This window comes from Festucalex cinctus, chromosome 4, assembly GCF_051991245.1.
Source record: "Festucalex cinctus isolate MCC-2025b chromosome 4, RoL_Fcin_1.0, whole genome shotgun sequence".
Taxonomy (NCBI): domain Eukaryota; kingdom Metazoa; phylum Chordata; class Actinopteri; order Syngnathiformes; family Syngnathidae; genus Festucalex; species Festucalex cinctus.
Window position 1 is genome coordinate 29,093,572 of NC_135414.1, and position 17,477 is coordinate 29,111,048.

Below are 17,477 nucleotides of genomic sequence, written 5' to 3' on the forward strand. Positions count from 1 at the left end.
GCCAGTCCAAGCCTGTTCCTAGTATAACTCAAATGTTGTAATTGGTAATGATTAGCGGAATCCCCCCACATATTTATAGGCATAGGTATATGAATACTTTTGGGGAGGGTCATCAATTACTAATGGCTTTTTGCTATGCACAGCTGCGCATGGTGAATCTCCCCCACTATTACTGTGATTACTGTAATCCTGAAGAGGAAGTTGACTTTGTAATGTTTAAATACACAAAATTCAAATTCACTAATGAGCAAAAAGACATATAAAGTCTCGCCCCTGAAGTTACGGGTCGCATGGATGTCCTTGTTCAAGAGAAATTTGACAGTATCCAGAAAGTGAACTGGCAATCCTATAAAACCATAATTTTGCTACAAAAAAAAGTTTTTTTTTTGGACTGTTGATATTTCATGAAGCACGTCTGTCTCTGAGGACTCGGGTTCGAGTCCAGGTCCGACCTTCCTGGGTGGAGTTTGCATGTTCTCCCCGTGCCTGCTTGGGTCTCCTCCCAAAATTCCAAAGACATGCATGGCAGGTTGATTGGGCGCTCCGAATTGTCCCTAAGTGTGCTTGTGTGTGTGGATGGTTGTCCGTCTCTGTGTGCCCTGCGATTGGCTGGCAACCAGTTCAGGGTGTACCCCGCCTACTGCCCATAGCCAGCTGGGATAGGCTCCAGCACCCCCTGCGACCCTTGTGAGGAGCAAGCCGTTCAGACAATGAATGGATGGATGGATGGATATTTGATGACTACTTGAGACCTACTTGATCACTTTTTCTGACAGTGCGATATTCTGCTCCATTAGTAGGGGTTGGTCCCCCCCCCCCCCGCTATATAAGGGACACAAATTCTGGTTATGTTACAAAAACCTTCAAAAACAAGCACCTTGTACCTTTGTCAATGGATTGTCACCCTCATTTGTTTTGTTATTGCGCAATTGACTTTCACAATTTACGAACATACCTCTTGGGTTTGGTCCTAGAAAAGCCAAAGACAAAGACGGTGTACGTGACTTCCTGTCCTCTGTCCCCCTCAGATTACGCCTTTGCCACCCCAGTGGAGGTGGACGCTCAGGGACAGTACCTGAGCCACGATGTGAGCCGGCGGGGCCGGCGCAGCAGGAGGTCGGCCTCGCCGTCCTCGTCCGTGCACTACCGCCTCTCCGTCTTCGGCCAGGACCTGCACCTGGACTTGCGGCCGTCCTCGGTGGTTGGCCCGGGCTTCACGGTGCAAACGCTGGGCTCGGACGGCATCGCCACGGTAACCAGAGGCGACGGGTACCACGACTGCCTCTATCAAGGATTTATCCGGGACCTGTCATCCTCCTCGGCAGCCATATCGACGTGCTCGGGTCTGGTAAGTCGATTGATTGCAGTGTTGCCAGGTGGGAAATATAGGATAATCGTACCATAGACTCAAAATGATCATATTTTGATGGAAATTATCCTAGACCCGTCATAACCGTTATTGATTTTTGTGTTGGCGCCAAATTTTTTTAGTTTTTCAGTATGGCTTTTTTGTTTGCTGTGTTTTAAAACCGTTAATTCAGCCAACAGCTCCGCAACAGGTTTCAGCCAACCGGCAAAGTTGACCTGGCTTTTCCCACACTTTTCTATAAGTTTGTTCCCTTCAATGGCTTTCATTTTGCTTCTTTTTTTTTTTTTAAATCTCTCCTCCTCCTTCTCTGTCTTCTGCTTTTGCCTCTCATTCGTGTTGTTTTTGGTGGTTTAAACTTGCTCAACTTGCTGTCTGGGAGCGTCTCCTGGGCTGGTCGCTTACCATTCAGCCAATCAATGGCTGGTACTATGTCACAAAATACCTTCAGGGTTCACAAAAAGACTCTTGGCAGTTTCAGTTCCGCAGGCAATAATATGAAATGATCAAATTATTGCGCCTTTGCCATTTTTTTAGGATTATTGATCGTACATCGTAAAGAGGGACAAATTATCACACACCTGGCAACACTGGTTCACTGTTCCCTGGGTTGTGATGCTTCATATGGAAGTCAGTGTTGCTCTGTGGTGTTTCGAGTTACACTGCCAACTAGTGGCCTGGCATGTAAAGTACAATAGAGGTGAAAGCGCAAGTTATTAAGTCTCAAGTCTTCTTTTCAAGAGTCCGACAAGTAACTGGGGAAAAAAATCAAGCATGTTAAGTTCAGACCTGACTAAAGCTCAAGCAAGTCTTAAGTCAAGTCTTGCAATTGACACATTGGCCATTTTGCACTCAGTAACGTATTTATACTTGCAAGAGTTAGCTGTTAGAGCTGCACGATATTGGAAAAACATGTGATATGCGATATACTTCCTGAACATAGCGATATCGATATTATTGCGATATTTAACATTTACCTAAAGAAATTACATTTTTATTACCTAATGAAAGAAAAACATTTTTCATGGGGCAAAATAAGCAACCTTCATGTAATCTTAGTTAATGAATTGTAATTATGTCTTGATAATTTTCAACTATTGAATGGCGATGCACATTTTAGTTAGCATCTGACTGGTCAAATTCATATAAAAAGCATAAAATTCCATATAAAACTTATTGCGTGCCTTTGCGATATGCATATTGCAAGGGCCAATATCGCGATATCGATATTTTTTCGATATATTGTGCAGCCCTATTAGCTGTACAGACACATTCACAGTCACACAGTTTTGGTTCCAAACTACTATCTAATACTAATTGTCCTCGCAAACCCATAAGCGACATTTAGCTCATGTTTGACCAGTTGCTGGTTAACTACTCTGTGAAGTTAATGTTGTTTACCTGACTTTGTGAGTTTTACAGTGACGAAATCACATGTCGTCATTGTTGAGATTTATCTTTTGAGTTGCAAACCTTGCATGTTCATTTATTTCACACACTTCATTTGACCCCGCCCCAAACACAATTGAACAGATGCCAGGCCAGACCGAGTGAGGCTGAGGCAGAGCAGGGCCAGGCCATTCCGGAACCTGTAATGGAAAAGCGCCTGCAGTGAAGGCATAACAAATAGGCGGCTGCAGGCTGGCAGCCCGAATGCGGCCCGCGCCGATTGAGGGCCAGACGGCTAGTTAGGTACTTTGGAAGGATCTTTCAAAGACAAAAATTGAATGAATATTGACGTCTCACTCCATCTCTTCATCCAAGGACGATGGTTTGTGTGATTGTGTGTGGTGTAACTGCACCTCACCCGTGCTTTTATGCAGCTCTCCTGCCAAGAACCTTTGGATTAAGTACAAAATAAGGAGCGACCGCATTCAGGGCCGCCGGAGGGGGGATTAAGGTGGGATTACAAACAATGCGGCAGAGGAAGAAAGACACATGAGAGGGAAGAAAAGAGGGTGACATCATGAATGGCGAGTGAGAGAGAGTGAGTGAGAGAAAGTGTTGTGCAGGGATAATGTGGAGCCATTGTCCGGCCCTGGAAGCTCCCAGGGAGGTCGGGTCGTCTCTTTTGAAAGATGGACTGTTCATGTCAAAGGGCTTTGAGGAGAACAAAATGGGTTGAGAGCAAGCAAGGAGGAGAAAGGAAGAATAAGGACCCCTCGTTCTTCATGTTTTTGTCTCTTTAAAGAGGGGAAGTCAGCTGGGGCTTCTGGACTTGAACCAATTTTGGAGCACTCCGAGCCGGAAGGTCAAACAGATGGAAGTGTAGCGAATGAGACGGTATTAAGAGCAGTGCTAGATGATGAGGGATTTCATCCCGCAGAGCCTTGTTAATTGTGCACACTTTGTAATTACTTTCTGCGCGTCCTTGAGTCAAGAGAACTTGTCACTGGGGCTCTTGTACCCAGAGAATGAAGATGTTTAATCAACACGGCTTGCATGTCGAGGAGAGAGGTTTTCTCATGTTCGAGTGACTGAACCAGCTGACCCCCAAATTGTCGTCAACACTGATCATTTTATAGCGCCACATAAAAAGTCCCTTGCTATGAAACGGTCTAAATGCTTAGATGAAGGTGACGCCAGTTGACGTGACATCACAGTGTGAATGCAGCCTTTACTGCCCTCCCTCACGTCCTTTGTTCCTCCGCCACATTGCCCTGCTCCCATCGTTGACACGGTGCCGCAAGTTGCCACAACCGCCAGGCACTCTCGTAAGATCACAGACTACCTACGAATTACGTCTGCCCTTACCACGCACCCGACTCCCTGCGGTGTGCGGGGGCTTTTCCCGACACCCCCGTAGTGATGCTGGGGGTAGTGCAGTTTTTGAAATCACAAAGCACAAGCCCCTTTCATACTGCCTTCCCGGAATAATGAGAAATTGTCTTATCATTGGTGTAACCTTAGATTTATTACTGAGTCCCTCTCGGTTATCTGAACAGCTGTCGCTTATTCAGATACGAGCCCCTTACACGCGGACAATCTAAACGGTCTTTTTCCAACTTTCAGTGATCTTCCATATATTTTCCTATCATCCCTATGTGACTATCATCCCCAAAAGGGACAACCTCTTTTCCAAGCACAACGTGCAACAATTGCTTTCAACACAGAGGTGTGGAAAGTGACTGTCGGATGTTCACCCCGTTAATTGCTAGTTCCGCCGTCTTCCAAAGTAGTTTCAGGGGCAGAATGTCACCTGACACACCCGAGACTCACTGCCCATGTTGAAAGCCCTGTTACGCTGATGTCGCCGCTTGACTATCTCAAAACCGCCGAGCCGCATTAGCTGTGTGAAGGTGCACTTTTTGAATCGGACTCTGACTGCTGTTGGCATTAACTTTGGGTGCACCAATTTACTAGGAGTGTGAAAGAGGCTAATAACAACAATAGCTTATGACACACAGAGACAAGGGTAGCAACAAAACCCATCTTGTGTTACCTGTGTGAACGGGGCCGGACAGCTTACTAGCAGAATTCTTAAAATACTGGTAATGCAACATTTATGGGTGACTTTTTTTTTGTTGGGTGGGGGGAAGAACCCTCCCGCGCCCCCTTTGGCTTCATGTGACACATCGGTGAGTGATCTCCGGCCAGCGTCCGGCCCATTTGTACCTGTCTACTTTGTGTAGAGGCCAACAAATTGGGCCGTCACCCTTCTCTCAGGCCCGGAGCCGCTCCCCGGTGGTCTGCATGCTGACAGTGATGTAGTGCCCACTGTTAGATGCCAACTCGAGAGGAGGTGGGGGGGTGCGTGCTTGGTTAGGTTCTTCGAATGGCTGAGGGATGCCGTGCGTTTTGTGTGTTGCCCTTTGTCGTCTTTCTCACACAAGACTAATGGGCTCTGCGGAGGACTTCAAGTGGATGCAAACTGAAGCCATACATCATCAAAAGCTGACCAACTACCGTTGCCTTCACATCTACTGCAATATAATGGGATTTGTTAGGTATGACAGTGCTTATTAGTTACTCTCTACAGCCTTTTTTTCACTTTGAAAAGCTTGTCTCATTTGCTGTGTCCGATCAGGAGAACTTTCAAAGGTACCGAGTAGGTAAATGATACTCAAAACACGTAGCTGCTTGTGTTATTTTAATTCCTAGGTCTACGCTGACAGTGTGAGTGCTCCGAGAGACAGAGACAAATCCTTAAAACTGTGCTGCCAGAGCACCCGGGCCATCTGGCCACAAAAGTTGGACCCTGCCTTGCTACAGTTGCCAGTGCACTTTTCAGCCATCAGGAGAACAGAGACTAATCCGTACGGCATTTTACGTATGTTGTATGCTCAAAATTTGTATATAACACAAATTGGGTGGGTCTAGAATGTGACCTCCGCAATAAATAGTGGTTAATCACTGTACTCTTGATGAGACTCACAACGAGATGGAGTTGTTTTTGAGCAACTTTATTGGGTTGATGTTCAGCTCAGCGTCAAAGCATCTTCTGGCACCACCTCCTCGTTGTCTTTTTTCCAGGCCAGCAGGGGACACGAGGACCGAACCCATTAGGGTCCATACAAATAGAAATTACTAACAATGCACTCGGACTGTTCCACTTCTACACGCAGAAGTGGAAGTAACGCTGCAGCTGTGATGCTAATGTCACAGTGTCATGCTAATGACGATTAGCATCTTAATGCTAATGGTCAATAAATAGAACAGAGTTGGTAAAACAACACATTACAGGCGTTATGTCACTTGAATCAACTCTTAGGGAGTCACTGTTTAAATTGTACATCTTTATTATTCTTAACTTCTACCATATAGTGTATTGTAGCCATTTTGTTTGCCGCTCTGCTGCCAGCCAAATCACATCAAGTATATTGTCCTTGTTGACTTATGGATTATTGTAATTTTCTATGTCTTGTATTGTTTTGTTTTAACATATACATACATATGTTACTCCAGCTTACATTTTGGAGTTTTGAAAAATTGAACCGTGGTTTCATTTGATCACAGCGCATTTATTTGATAATTTTCCTCTATTTATTCTCATCCATACTCTCGCACTGCTGCCGGTCTCCTCGCTTTTCTAAATATAATATTACCACCTTGTGCTTCTTCCCCTTACAAGACCCATAATTCTTCTGGTCACATGACTCCCCGCAGATGTGCAGTAATCACTGGTTTGGAGCTTCTGGCCACTCGGCTCACCCCCCCTCCCCCCTTGTCTTTATGGCATGTAAGCACTTAGTCATTTGCGTCATAATGTCATGGTAGGAAACCTTAAAAGCAGTTTATAAAGAGGCCAGTTTAGGATTTTCGGTGAGCGTGCTTGTACAAGAAAAAACAACATTATTGACCAGGCAGGAACCTTTTATTTTGTAGCATCTTCCTGCCTATTTGCGGCACCCCAACCAAAGCTAGCGGAATCACTACTACCTATACCTTACCTTACCTTACCTTACCTTACCTTGCCTTACCTTACCTTACCTTACCTTACCTTACCTTGCCTTACCTTACCTTACCTTACCTTACCTTACCTTGCCTTACCTACCTACCTACCTAGAGCAAAAAAATATAAATACTGAGTTTCTGATGCCTCAAATTACTCACAAATTTATGCATACTTACTCAATTGTTATTGTTGAATTTTACATCCTTAATTTCAATCCATTTGTTTTATTTATGTTTTACATAACTTCATTGCAATTGTTGTTTGTGTTTGCACACCTTCGTTGCATTTATTGAAAAAATAAATCCTCTCTGCCATTTTATTTTTACGGGTAACGCTTTTAGTTTATAATAATATTTAGCTGGGGAATCATACGTTGCTGTATATTTATGGTTTAATATTAGAAATTGTAAACTTTTGGGGTGCATCAATTACTTGGTATTCACAAAAGAAAGAAACGAAGAAAGAAAGAAAAAGAAAAATCCACTCGGTGAGCTGAAATTTTCACACTACCTGTAAGGCATGTTTTTTTTGTTTTTTTTTGTTTTTTTTGTTTTCTCGTCAGTTACCAATAAATTACTAATGCAATTTTTGTCTGCCTTCACATACTCATTGCTAAATAGTCCTCCAGTCTAGACTCACTTAAGACTCTTTGATGTGTACAAGAAAGAGAAAGACTTTGACATTTTAAGTGACAGTTTCGCCCCGGTTGAAAGTCGCTAATTGCACCTTTGTAAGATAGAAAAACGAAATGAAATGCAAGCGCAAAAGAAAAGGCGACCGATATGGCGTGTGATATATTAGGCTTCACAAGGCTAATCCTTTTGAAGAAAAGTCACATAGCGCCGCTCGGGGGGGCGAGGGAAAGTTTCTGAGGAAGGATGACAGTGATACCGCTTGACGAGGTTGTAAAATCTCCAGATGGGGATGAAAAGACGAGCAAAGCGAAGGTGCCTGAGAAAAGCGCCACCATATCTCATCTATGTTCCTACACCTCAGCTTTGACTTCTATTTTAAGACAAAAGCAGCACTGATTTGATGTAGATCAGAATGTTTGAACGCATGCATGGATTGGAACTAAAAAAGATGGATTATTGCAAGAATTTTTGGGTGGATGGATTCATGTCTAAACTATCAGTACCCTATCTTACAGCTTATCTTATTTGACAGACTAACCAGTACCCCCTTATCTGGAATTATTACACTAATTACCGGTGATGGATGAATGAACATATTGCTACAGGAATGGATTTTGTTTTGGGAAGATAATTTGTAGTGGAACATTTGATGCTATAAACACTTAGCCTTAACTCATTCACTCGCCGCCATTTTCACAGAAGCAGTCCCGTTCGCTCCCGGCTGTTTTACTGGATTTTGACTGATTTTGCAAGGCCCACAGAATATTGTGTTCTATTGCTATAAAAGCATGGAACCTGTCAAAAGAAAGATTAAAGTCTCTTCTTTTATCAGGAAAAAAAAAGTATGTTTCTATCTGTTTCCGGTTTGCAGCAATTAGCATTAGAAGAGAGCTAAGTTTCATCAGTTTTCACAAATCTATTTAAAATTGTAAGTAATTTAGCTTTTTTTCTACATGGCCCTGGTTGATCTCCTTTGCTCTGCTGCCACCTGCTGGCCGCTTGTGTAATAACTACCACTTCTGCAACCGTTCTTTGCAGTTGAGAGGCTGCATCAAAGTCTTCTGTATGCTCTAGCATAAAAAAAAAAAAAAACGTATAAATACGTCTTTGGGACACTTAGAACATTAAAAAAACGTATTTATACGTTATTGGGAGCAAATGAGTTAACATGCATGCATGATCATCAAATTTGTTTCCTCTTTCGTTGTATTGTAAATAAATCCTGCAGACCTCATACGAGGCCGACTGTGTGACAAATATTGTTCAGTCACAACATGTGTGCGTGCGCGCGCGCGCCGTCAAATCAGAGCGTGTAACGCGTCCGCGTGAAATGTAGGCTAGAGGAAGTTTACGTTCCACACAAATTAGAACGACTCGGGCTCAAAAGCGTCCGCTCCGCAGCGAGCCCAGTCATGTTTTGACAACACCAGCTCCTCTTTTGTCGGCCTTCTGTTTATTTTGCAACCCGCTAGTCGGCTGTGTCAGACACACACGCATACACTGATACCCAAACACGCATACTCACACAAAGGCCAAAGGTCAGTGGGTCAGTGGGTTGTGTGTGTGTGCTTATGTCTTGCAGTGTCCACCCACAATTCTGAGGGAATTAGCGGGAATAGACAATGAATTGCGGCCACAACAAGTCTAAATTTAACTAATTACCTCTGCCAAGCACAGAAGTGCAAATGCAGGATGCTGGAATGGCTGAAACGAGCTCCGCTTTTATAGTAACCAGGGATGGGCGAGTACCGATACCAGGCATCGGTATCGGGCCGATACCAGCCTTTTTTCAAGTACTCAAGTACTCATGACGCAGACGAGTACAAGCGACCGATGGCAGAGGCGGAAAACGTTAAGTGAGTCCTCCTTGCCTGTAAGTGGCGCTAGCTTGCAGCAGTTTTTCACCAAAACTTCACCGGTTTGGAAATACTTCCAAATTGTGAATCTTAAACGAAAAGAGCATTTTTGTGTTTTATTTTGAGCATTAAGACTATTGAAGAGTGACTGTGCTGTTTTTTTTTTTTTGTTTTTTGTCAGAATTAAAGGAAATATATTTGTTTAAAAATATCTTTTAGTGATTTTTTTTTATTTGTCAAAATGTACTACTGGTATCGGCAGTTGGTATCGGTATCGGTGAGTACTGAGGGTCTGAGTATCGGTATCGGTCTGAAAAAAAGTGGTATCGAACATCCCTAATAGAAACTAAATATGAGTGTGAGCAGTGTACAGGACTGTCTCGGAAAATTAGAATATTGTGATAAAGTCCATTATTTTCTATAATGCTATTAAATAAGCAAAAAATTCATACATTCTGGATTCATTACTAATCAACTGAAATATTGCAAGCCTTTTATTATTTTTAATATTGCTGATTATGGCTTATCTAAAAAATATTAGAATATTTCCTCAGACCAAATTTAAAAAAAAAATGTCATATTAAAACAATATATATAAAGCAATATTTCAGTTGATTTGTAATGAATCCAGAATGTATGACATTTTTGCTTATTTAATTGCATTACAGAAAATAATGGACTTTATCACAATATTCTAATTTTTTGAGACAGTCCTGTATGTCAACAGGAATGCACTTTGAAGTTCGGAAGCTGCTGAGGAGGGGAGAAAAAAAAAAAGGTTTCAAAAATTGATTAAAAAAAAATGATCTCCCAGGCACAAATCTGCCATTTTGATTCATGACGGAACCTTGGCGGAGGTATCTGATTTGTGTGCCCTGTGTGTGTGTGTGTCTCCCAGTCAGGTTTGATCCGCGTGTCCGATCACGAGTACTTGATCTCGCCTCTACCTCAGCATCTGGCCCAACGTCACAACTACAGCGCGCCCGACGGTCATCAGCCGCACGTGGTCTACAAACGATCCGCCGAGCACGTGGTCCGCCAGCAAGCCGCCGCCGTGCCGTCGACGCAGCACCGGGGCCACCGTCAACATCAGGACCTTCAGAACGGGCACACAGAAAGGCAGCAGCACTTCTGTGGGCGCCGCAAGCAATGTATGTAAGGGAACTTTCCTTCTACTTGAAATTTTGTGAAAGTTCTACAAGTGCATATAAAAAAAATGTACACACCCCTGTTCAAATGAACATTTTTTTTTTTTATAAAAAAAATAAAAATACTGGGAACCAAGATAAATCATTGTAAAACTCTTTCCACCATTAACTTATTGTGACCTTTACCCTGTACAAACCTTTTCAAAGTATAAATGTGACAATCTTATAACTGTGGATGTGTTCCGAATTAACCAAGCACACTCAATCTCATGATAAATGACCGGTATTGCATTACTAATTCTATCGTAATAACTAGGGATGTTCGATACCACTTTTTTTTCAGACCGATACCGATACTCAGACCCTCAGTACTCACCGATAGGGATGGGCGAGTACCGATACCAGCCTTTTTTCAAGTACTCGAGTACTCGTGACGCAGACGAGTACAAGCGAGCGATGGCAGAGAGGGAAGACGTTAAGTGAGTCCTCCTTGCCTGTAAGTGGCGCTAGCTAGCTTGCAGCAGTTTTTCACCAAAACTTCACCGGTTTGGAAATACTTCAAAATTGTGAATCTTAAACTAAAAGAGCATTTTTGTGTTTTATTTTGAGCGTTAAGACTATTGAAGAGTGACTGTGCTGTTTTTTTTTTTTTTTGTCAAAATTAATTAAAGGAAATATATGTGTTTAAAAATATCTTTTAGTAATTTTTTTTTTTATTTGTCAAAATGTACTACTGGTATCGGCAGTTGGTATCGGTGAGTAGGGATGTTCGCTACCACTTTTTTTCAGACCGATACCGATACTCAGACCCTCAGTACTCACCGATACCGATACCAACTGCCGATACCAGTAGTACAGTTTGACAAATAAAAAAAATCACTAAAAGATATTTTTAAACAAATATATTTCCTTTAATTTTGACCAAAAAAACAGCACAGTCACCCTTCAATAGTCTTAACGCTCAAAATAAAACACAAAAATGCTCTTTTAGTTTAAGATTGACAATTTTGAAGTATTTCCAAACCGGTGAAGTTTTGGTGAAAAACTGCTGCAAGCTAGCGCCACTTACAGGCAAGGAGGACTCACTTAACGTCTTCCCCCTCTGCCATCGCTCGCTTGTACTCGTCTGCGTCACGAGTACTCGAGTACTTGAAAAAAGGATGGTATCGGCCCGATACCGATAACTGGTATCGGTACTCGCCCATCCCTAATAATAACAATGTACCCTCATAATGCGTATTCAATTTGGCTGATACAAGAAAGGGAATACACAAGGCATGCTATGAACACCTACAATGGACATGACGACCTCAAATACTCTTCTGGCTGAATGGACCGAAATGCTTCTCGTCCTCACAGACTCTCCCAAACCTCCCACTGAGGAGCCTTTCCTGATGCCCGATGAGTTCGCCACGCCCGACGACGAGGGCCCGGGAAGGCCAAAGCGGTCCCCTATCGACTCCAACCGCGTGGGAGGTCTGAACGTGGAGACCCTGGTGGTGGCGGATAGGAAGATGCTGGAGAAACACGGGCGGGAGAACGTCACCACCTACGTCCTCACCGTCATGAACATGGTCAGTGGCAAACAAGGGAAGACAGTTGAAGGAGTTGAGCGTCATTTGGAATGTTTACACCAAACACGGTTCAATTAAAGAACTGGACTATTACAGCAACTGGTATCCGAATTGAAGTCCGCTAAAAAAGACTTTATTATTTAGGAATGAACGGAAAAAAAAACGTCGTTACATCGGCCGTCATTGATTAATTCAGTGACTGCTTTATGACGCAAAGCAGAGGCGGTTCTAGGATCAGAGGTTTCGGGGTGCTTAGTCGGGGGGGGGGGGGGGGCGGAGCTTCTGATGGTTTGGACGTATTTCCCGCTCCAAACTGCATGGGAAAGTTAATGTGTAAACCGTAGCTAATAAAAGCTATGCAAAGGAGAAAAAGACTTATAAAGAACACACAGTAAAAATATAGCTATATACAACCTGTATATACACTAAAATTTTGGGGGTGCTATCGTTCACTTTGGGGGTGTTGAAGGACCCTCAAAAATGGCCGTCAAAGCCTCGAAAAAATACACGCACTGAGCACCGACTGAAGCAGATTTCCGTCTGTTGATCTGGGTCAGTAAAGACGGTCCTTCTCAGTCGTGTATTTTTTTACGAGGCTTCACGTTATAAAGTACTCGGCTAAATTGCGGAAGTACTTGCCGAAAGGTGGGCATCCTTCAATGATGGGCCGATGTAACGACGGTTTTGGCCATCTCTAGAATCTATCTACCTACCTAACTAATCTTACTTGACCATACTTGCACATACATGATGACCTATTTGACTTTACGTCACCATTTACTACCGACCAACTTAAAGGGATCGTTCGTATTTTTTGACATGTATCTCTATTTCATCCTCACCTCCAGTGTGTGCGATCATCACTGACTTACCCCTGACAGCGTTCTGTGACACGAGTTCTGGTCCGGTGTTGGACGAGAGGAAAATAGTCCAGCAAGCTGGCTGGGGTCTCGGAAATAAAGCGTTTTTCTTCTAAAAACAATTTGTGTTCAAAAGAGTGATACATTTGCAACACAATACTCTTTTCTAAAAAAAAAATTCAGACCCCATTTCCGCCAGACACAACTTTTCTGTTTGTTCGTATCACTGCGCGTCGCCCTGTAGACGGCTAATCGACGCGCTGCAGACAGCTGATCCTTCCACCTTCGAAAAGACAAACAACTTGTAGATTAGTGCGCGTCTATCAGCTGCAGGTGGTAATGGCGTCTGACTTTTTTCAGAAAAGGAGTTTAATGATGCAAATGAACACAAATTTTGAACACAAATTGTTTTTAGAAGAAAAACGCTTTATTTCCGAGACCCCAGCCAGCTTGCTGGACTATTTTCCTCTCGTCCAACACCGGACCAGAACTCGTGTCACAGAACGCTGTCAGGGGTAAGTCAGTGATGATCGCACACACTAGAGGTGAGGATGAAATAGAGATTCATGTCAAAAAATCCGAATGATCCCTTAAAACCCGCATCCCAATGAGGGGAGAATGTTAGTGAAAGTTGATCAAATGTGCCCTCTCGTCAGGGTTCGTTCATAGTTTCTAAATGTTCTCCTAGAATTTTAATGGGTTCTTCTTGTCGCAAGGAAATTTTGAACATTTAAAAAAAAAAATCCTTGCGAAATGGAAAACCATCAAGACTGTTTAGAGAACCATTAAAACTGTTTAGAGAATGTTTAGAGAACGTTTAGGAAATGTTGCGTGAAATCAACATTCGCTAGCTTGGTAAGCGTTCGCCCCTCAGTGGGATACAGAATTTAGAGATACAGTTTTGATATTTTGCAAAAAAATGTGCATCTTATCAAACTCAGTGGAAACGGCTACATTTTCTATTGATCCGTCTGTCTTAACTTGTTAGACAAGCAGCAATATTACGAAGTAGTTTGTCCCCATTTTGTTTGTCTTCATGTCCAAGGACCATTGACTTTGGTGGAAAGTCATTTCATCTTACAGTAGGATCAGACCAGTTATATTATTCCTCACGCGTCGGACTGTACCCATCCTTCAGCCCTGCCCTTCGTTTTGAAAAAAAAATGTGGTTTCGCAGCGCTTTCAGTGGCGCCGGTGGATTCTTCCCATTCTCCTAAATGCAGCACGTGTTCAACCCCCGAGTGCATCTTTGACAAAGTCTTTCCACATTTTCGTCTACGGTCGTCCTGTGTGCATTTGGCCGTGACGACATGTGACCAGGCAAACACACGGTGGTAACTGATTTTAGATTTGGCTCATTTGTTGAGTTAACAGCCACTTTTACCGCTCGTTTTTTTTTTTTCTCTCTCCAGGTTTCCAGTCTTTTCAAAGACGGCACCATCGGGACAGACATCAACATTGTGGTAGTTAGCTTATTGCTACTGGAACAGGACCCGGTGAGTGCACTGGCTCGTACTGTAACTCTACAAATATACAGTCATTCACTGCTATGCACAGGGGATAAGGACCAAGCTGTGAATAGTGTAAATGTTTGTAATTGACCACATTATATTATATTGTGGTGTTTTGGGGAATTTCAAAAACAGCTCAAAAACGGCTTTTAGGCCGGTTTTGCAGCAAACAGCTGGGGGGTAAGTCTTACAGAACAAAAATAGGACTTGGTGAATTAGTGGAGTCAAGCGTGAATATGGGGGCGATTAAGTTTGTTTTTTGTTTTTTTAACAAGATTGTGCTCATGTATTTCTGTTCTCCAAATAACAGCTGGGCTTGACCATCAATCATCACGCTGACCAGTCGCTCAACAGCTTCTGCCAGTGGCAGTCGGGCCTGGTGGGCAAGAACGGTAAGCGGCACGACCACGCCGTCCTCCTCACCGGGTTGGACATCTGCTCCTGGAAGAACGAGCCCTGCGACACCCTGGGTACGGCAAGTGGCCAAGCCCAACTTCCCGTACTCCGTTTTTGGTTTTGGTTTGTTTTTGCACCTGAACGTCTCGGCAAGTTTATGCCGCTGCGCATACACGTTTGGTTGCCACGTGCGAGCTGCTGACCTGCTCTCGTCGACCCGCGACAGGAGGTTTCTCGCGGGTGCTCCACGTTCATAAAAATGCTCAATTTTCATATGTCGTACGTTCAAGCGTTGAAAAGAGCTTGACGTACTATTGGGCCACGGTTGGGATTTCAAGTTCGAGGTTCAAGCCAGAGTCACGGTTTCACGCCAAGAGATTCAAATTCGGGTTTTCAACAAGGTCTAGTGATTCAAACCTGGCTTTCGAGCCACGGTTAAGGTTTCTAGTCAGGGTTTCGAACGAGGTTTTAAAGCCAGGATTAGGGTTTCAAGAGAGATTTAGGGTTTGAAATTGGTCTTTCAAGCCAGAATTACCATTTCCATCCATCCATCCATTTTCTGTACCACTTATCGTGATTAGGGTGGTGGTTGTGCTGGAGCCTATCCCAGCTGACTTTGGATGGGGGGGTGTACCCTGGACTGGACACTAGCCAATTACAGCAGTTAGGGTTTGGCATTATTCAACCCAGGTTTCAATGTAGGCATTCAAGCCAGGTTTTCAAGCAAGGTTTCGAACTAACTTTGAAATAAATTAATTTACTATGGGGGGGAAAAAAAAAAGGTATGGGATTATTGCATCAATTTAATATACCACCACTTATAGAGAGGGCCTTGGTAGCGTATTGCTTCACTTATCTGGCATGGCATCAAATCCCACTCAGTCACTAATGTCCTTGATGTTGTCCTTTTTCCGCCATTCCCATGGTACCCTCAAGAGATGGATGGATGGAAGGATGGAGTGACCTTGGATAATTGCTGGAAAGTCTTATCCGTCCTACCCAGGGAGTCTCCCATGTCTGCTTGGAAGTCATTTGGGTCCAGACTGCGGTCCGAGGCACATTTTCATTCCTGTTATTTTGGTTTGGATCAAAATGTCTGGACTGCCTGTGCAAGGTGGATGTAGAAGTACTCTTGAGGAACACATGTGGCATTGATGCTTGTGGAAAGCTACAAAACAGTCAACAAGTTAGTAAAGATTCAAACCCTGACATCAGCTTCGCAGATCGATGAAAAGTTCAGAAGACATGTCTGTCATATTGGGACAAACAAAAACAAAGAAAAGTTATAGAGACCCATGTTTGAAATTGAACAGAAGGTTGGACATTTTGGTTTGAGCTAGCACTTTTTGAGCGAATTCCAGGTCTCCAACTAGGGAATTTTCAAATGAGCCCCATTCGGAAACAGACATATTTGGCAAATATATATTTGGCTGAATTATGAAGATTTTTGGGTGGCACGGTAGTCGAGTGGTTATCACGTCCTGCTTCCCAGTTCTGAGGACTCCGGTTCGAGTCCAGGCTCAGTTTGCATGTTCTCCCCGTGCCTGCGTGGGTCTTCTCCGGGTACTCCGGTCTCCTCACACATTCCAAAGACATGCATGGCAGGTTAATTGGGCGCTCCAAATTGTCCCTAGGTGTGTTTGTGAGTGTGGATGGTTGTTCGTCTCTGTGTGCCCTGCGATTGGCTGGCGACCAGTCCAGGTTGTCCCCCGTCTACTGCCCATAGCCAGCGGAGATAGGCGCCAGCACCCCTTCGCAACCCTTGTGAGGAATAAGCGGTCAAGAAAATGGATGGATGGATGGATGAAGATTTTTTTGTTTTTGTTTACACTATTTAACTTAACATCAGGGTTCAAGTTTGTCAATTATTCATCATAAAAACGTGGCCATCCGCTTGTGCATCTTAAATTTATCCTTGTTTCGCATCTTCGCATCATTGCAAGTGATCCTTCTGTCATTAGGTTTTGCTCCAATCAGCGGCATGTGCAGCAAATACAGGAGCTGCACCATCAATGAGGACACGGGACTGGGCTTGGCGTTCACCATCGCTCACGAATCCGGACACAAGTACGTCTGTTTTGCCTCACAGTGACGACGTTATAAGCGGCCAAGTGGAAAAGAAATTTGCAGTGGTAAACTGGAAGCAGATGAAGCATCCACGTTATCGACCGAGAGGGGCCTCGAACGCCACACGCAGGGAGACGAACGGGCTTTGACCTGCCAACATTACCTCCAAATTCGACTGTTTGAGAGAATAGCCCAGGGCGGACGCTGCTCTGTTTGTGTTTGCGTTTCCATCGAGATGCGAGTTTGATTGGTTCAATTTACACTGTGTGCGTGTTTTATGGTTAAACTCGTCTGCCTGCCTGGCACTCGTCCAACAAAAACCTTGGAACATGTTTTCTCCTGCTCTTCACCAGCGTACTAAAGTGTCAAAAAGGCATGAAAGCGTGTTGACTCCTGAGATACTGTAAATTGGGGCAGAAATGTAACATTACATTCCAAATATAATTAACCCCCACTATTTGCATGTTAGGGATCAAGACCAGCTGCAAATAGCAAAAGATTGACATTAGTAGACATCCACCCTCCATTTTTTTCATAATTCCCTAAATTAATAGTAGGGATGGGCGAGTACCGATACCAGGTATCGGTATCGGGCCGATACCAGCCTTTTTTCAAGTACTCGAGTACTCATGACGCAGACGAGTACAAGCGAGCGATGGCAGAGGGGGA

At 43.6% G+C, this 17,477-nt stretch overlaps 1 protein-coding gene across 1 annotated transcript in view; it reads left to right on the forward strand.

Annotated features, from left to right (window-relative positions):
- adamts18 (ADAM metallopeptidase with thrombospondin type 1 motif, 18) overlaps nt 1-17,477 on the forward strand; it is a 74,618-nt gene that overhangs the window by 15,171 nt on the left and 41,970 nt on the right. The window contains 6 exon segments of the mRNA XM_077520145.1: nt 1,029-1,348; nt 10,151-10,403; nt 11,760-11,974; nt 14,247-14,330; nt 14,656-14,815; nt 16,703-16,808. Of these exon segments, the coding sequence (XP_077376271.1) occupies nt 1,029-1,348; nt 10,151-10,403; nt 11,760-11,974; nt 14,247-14,330; nt 14,656-14,815; nt 16,703-16,808 (1,138 nt within the window).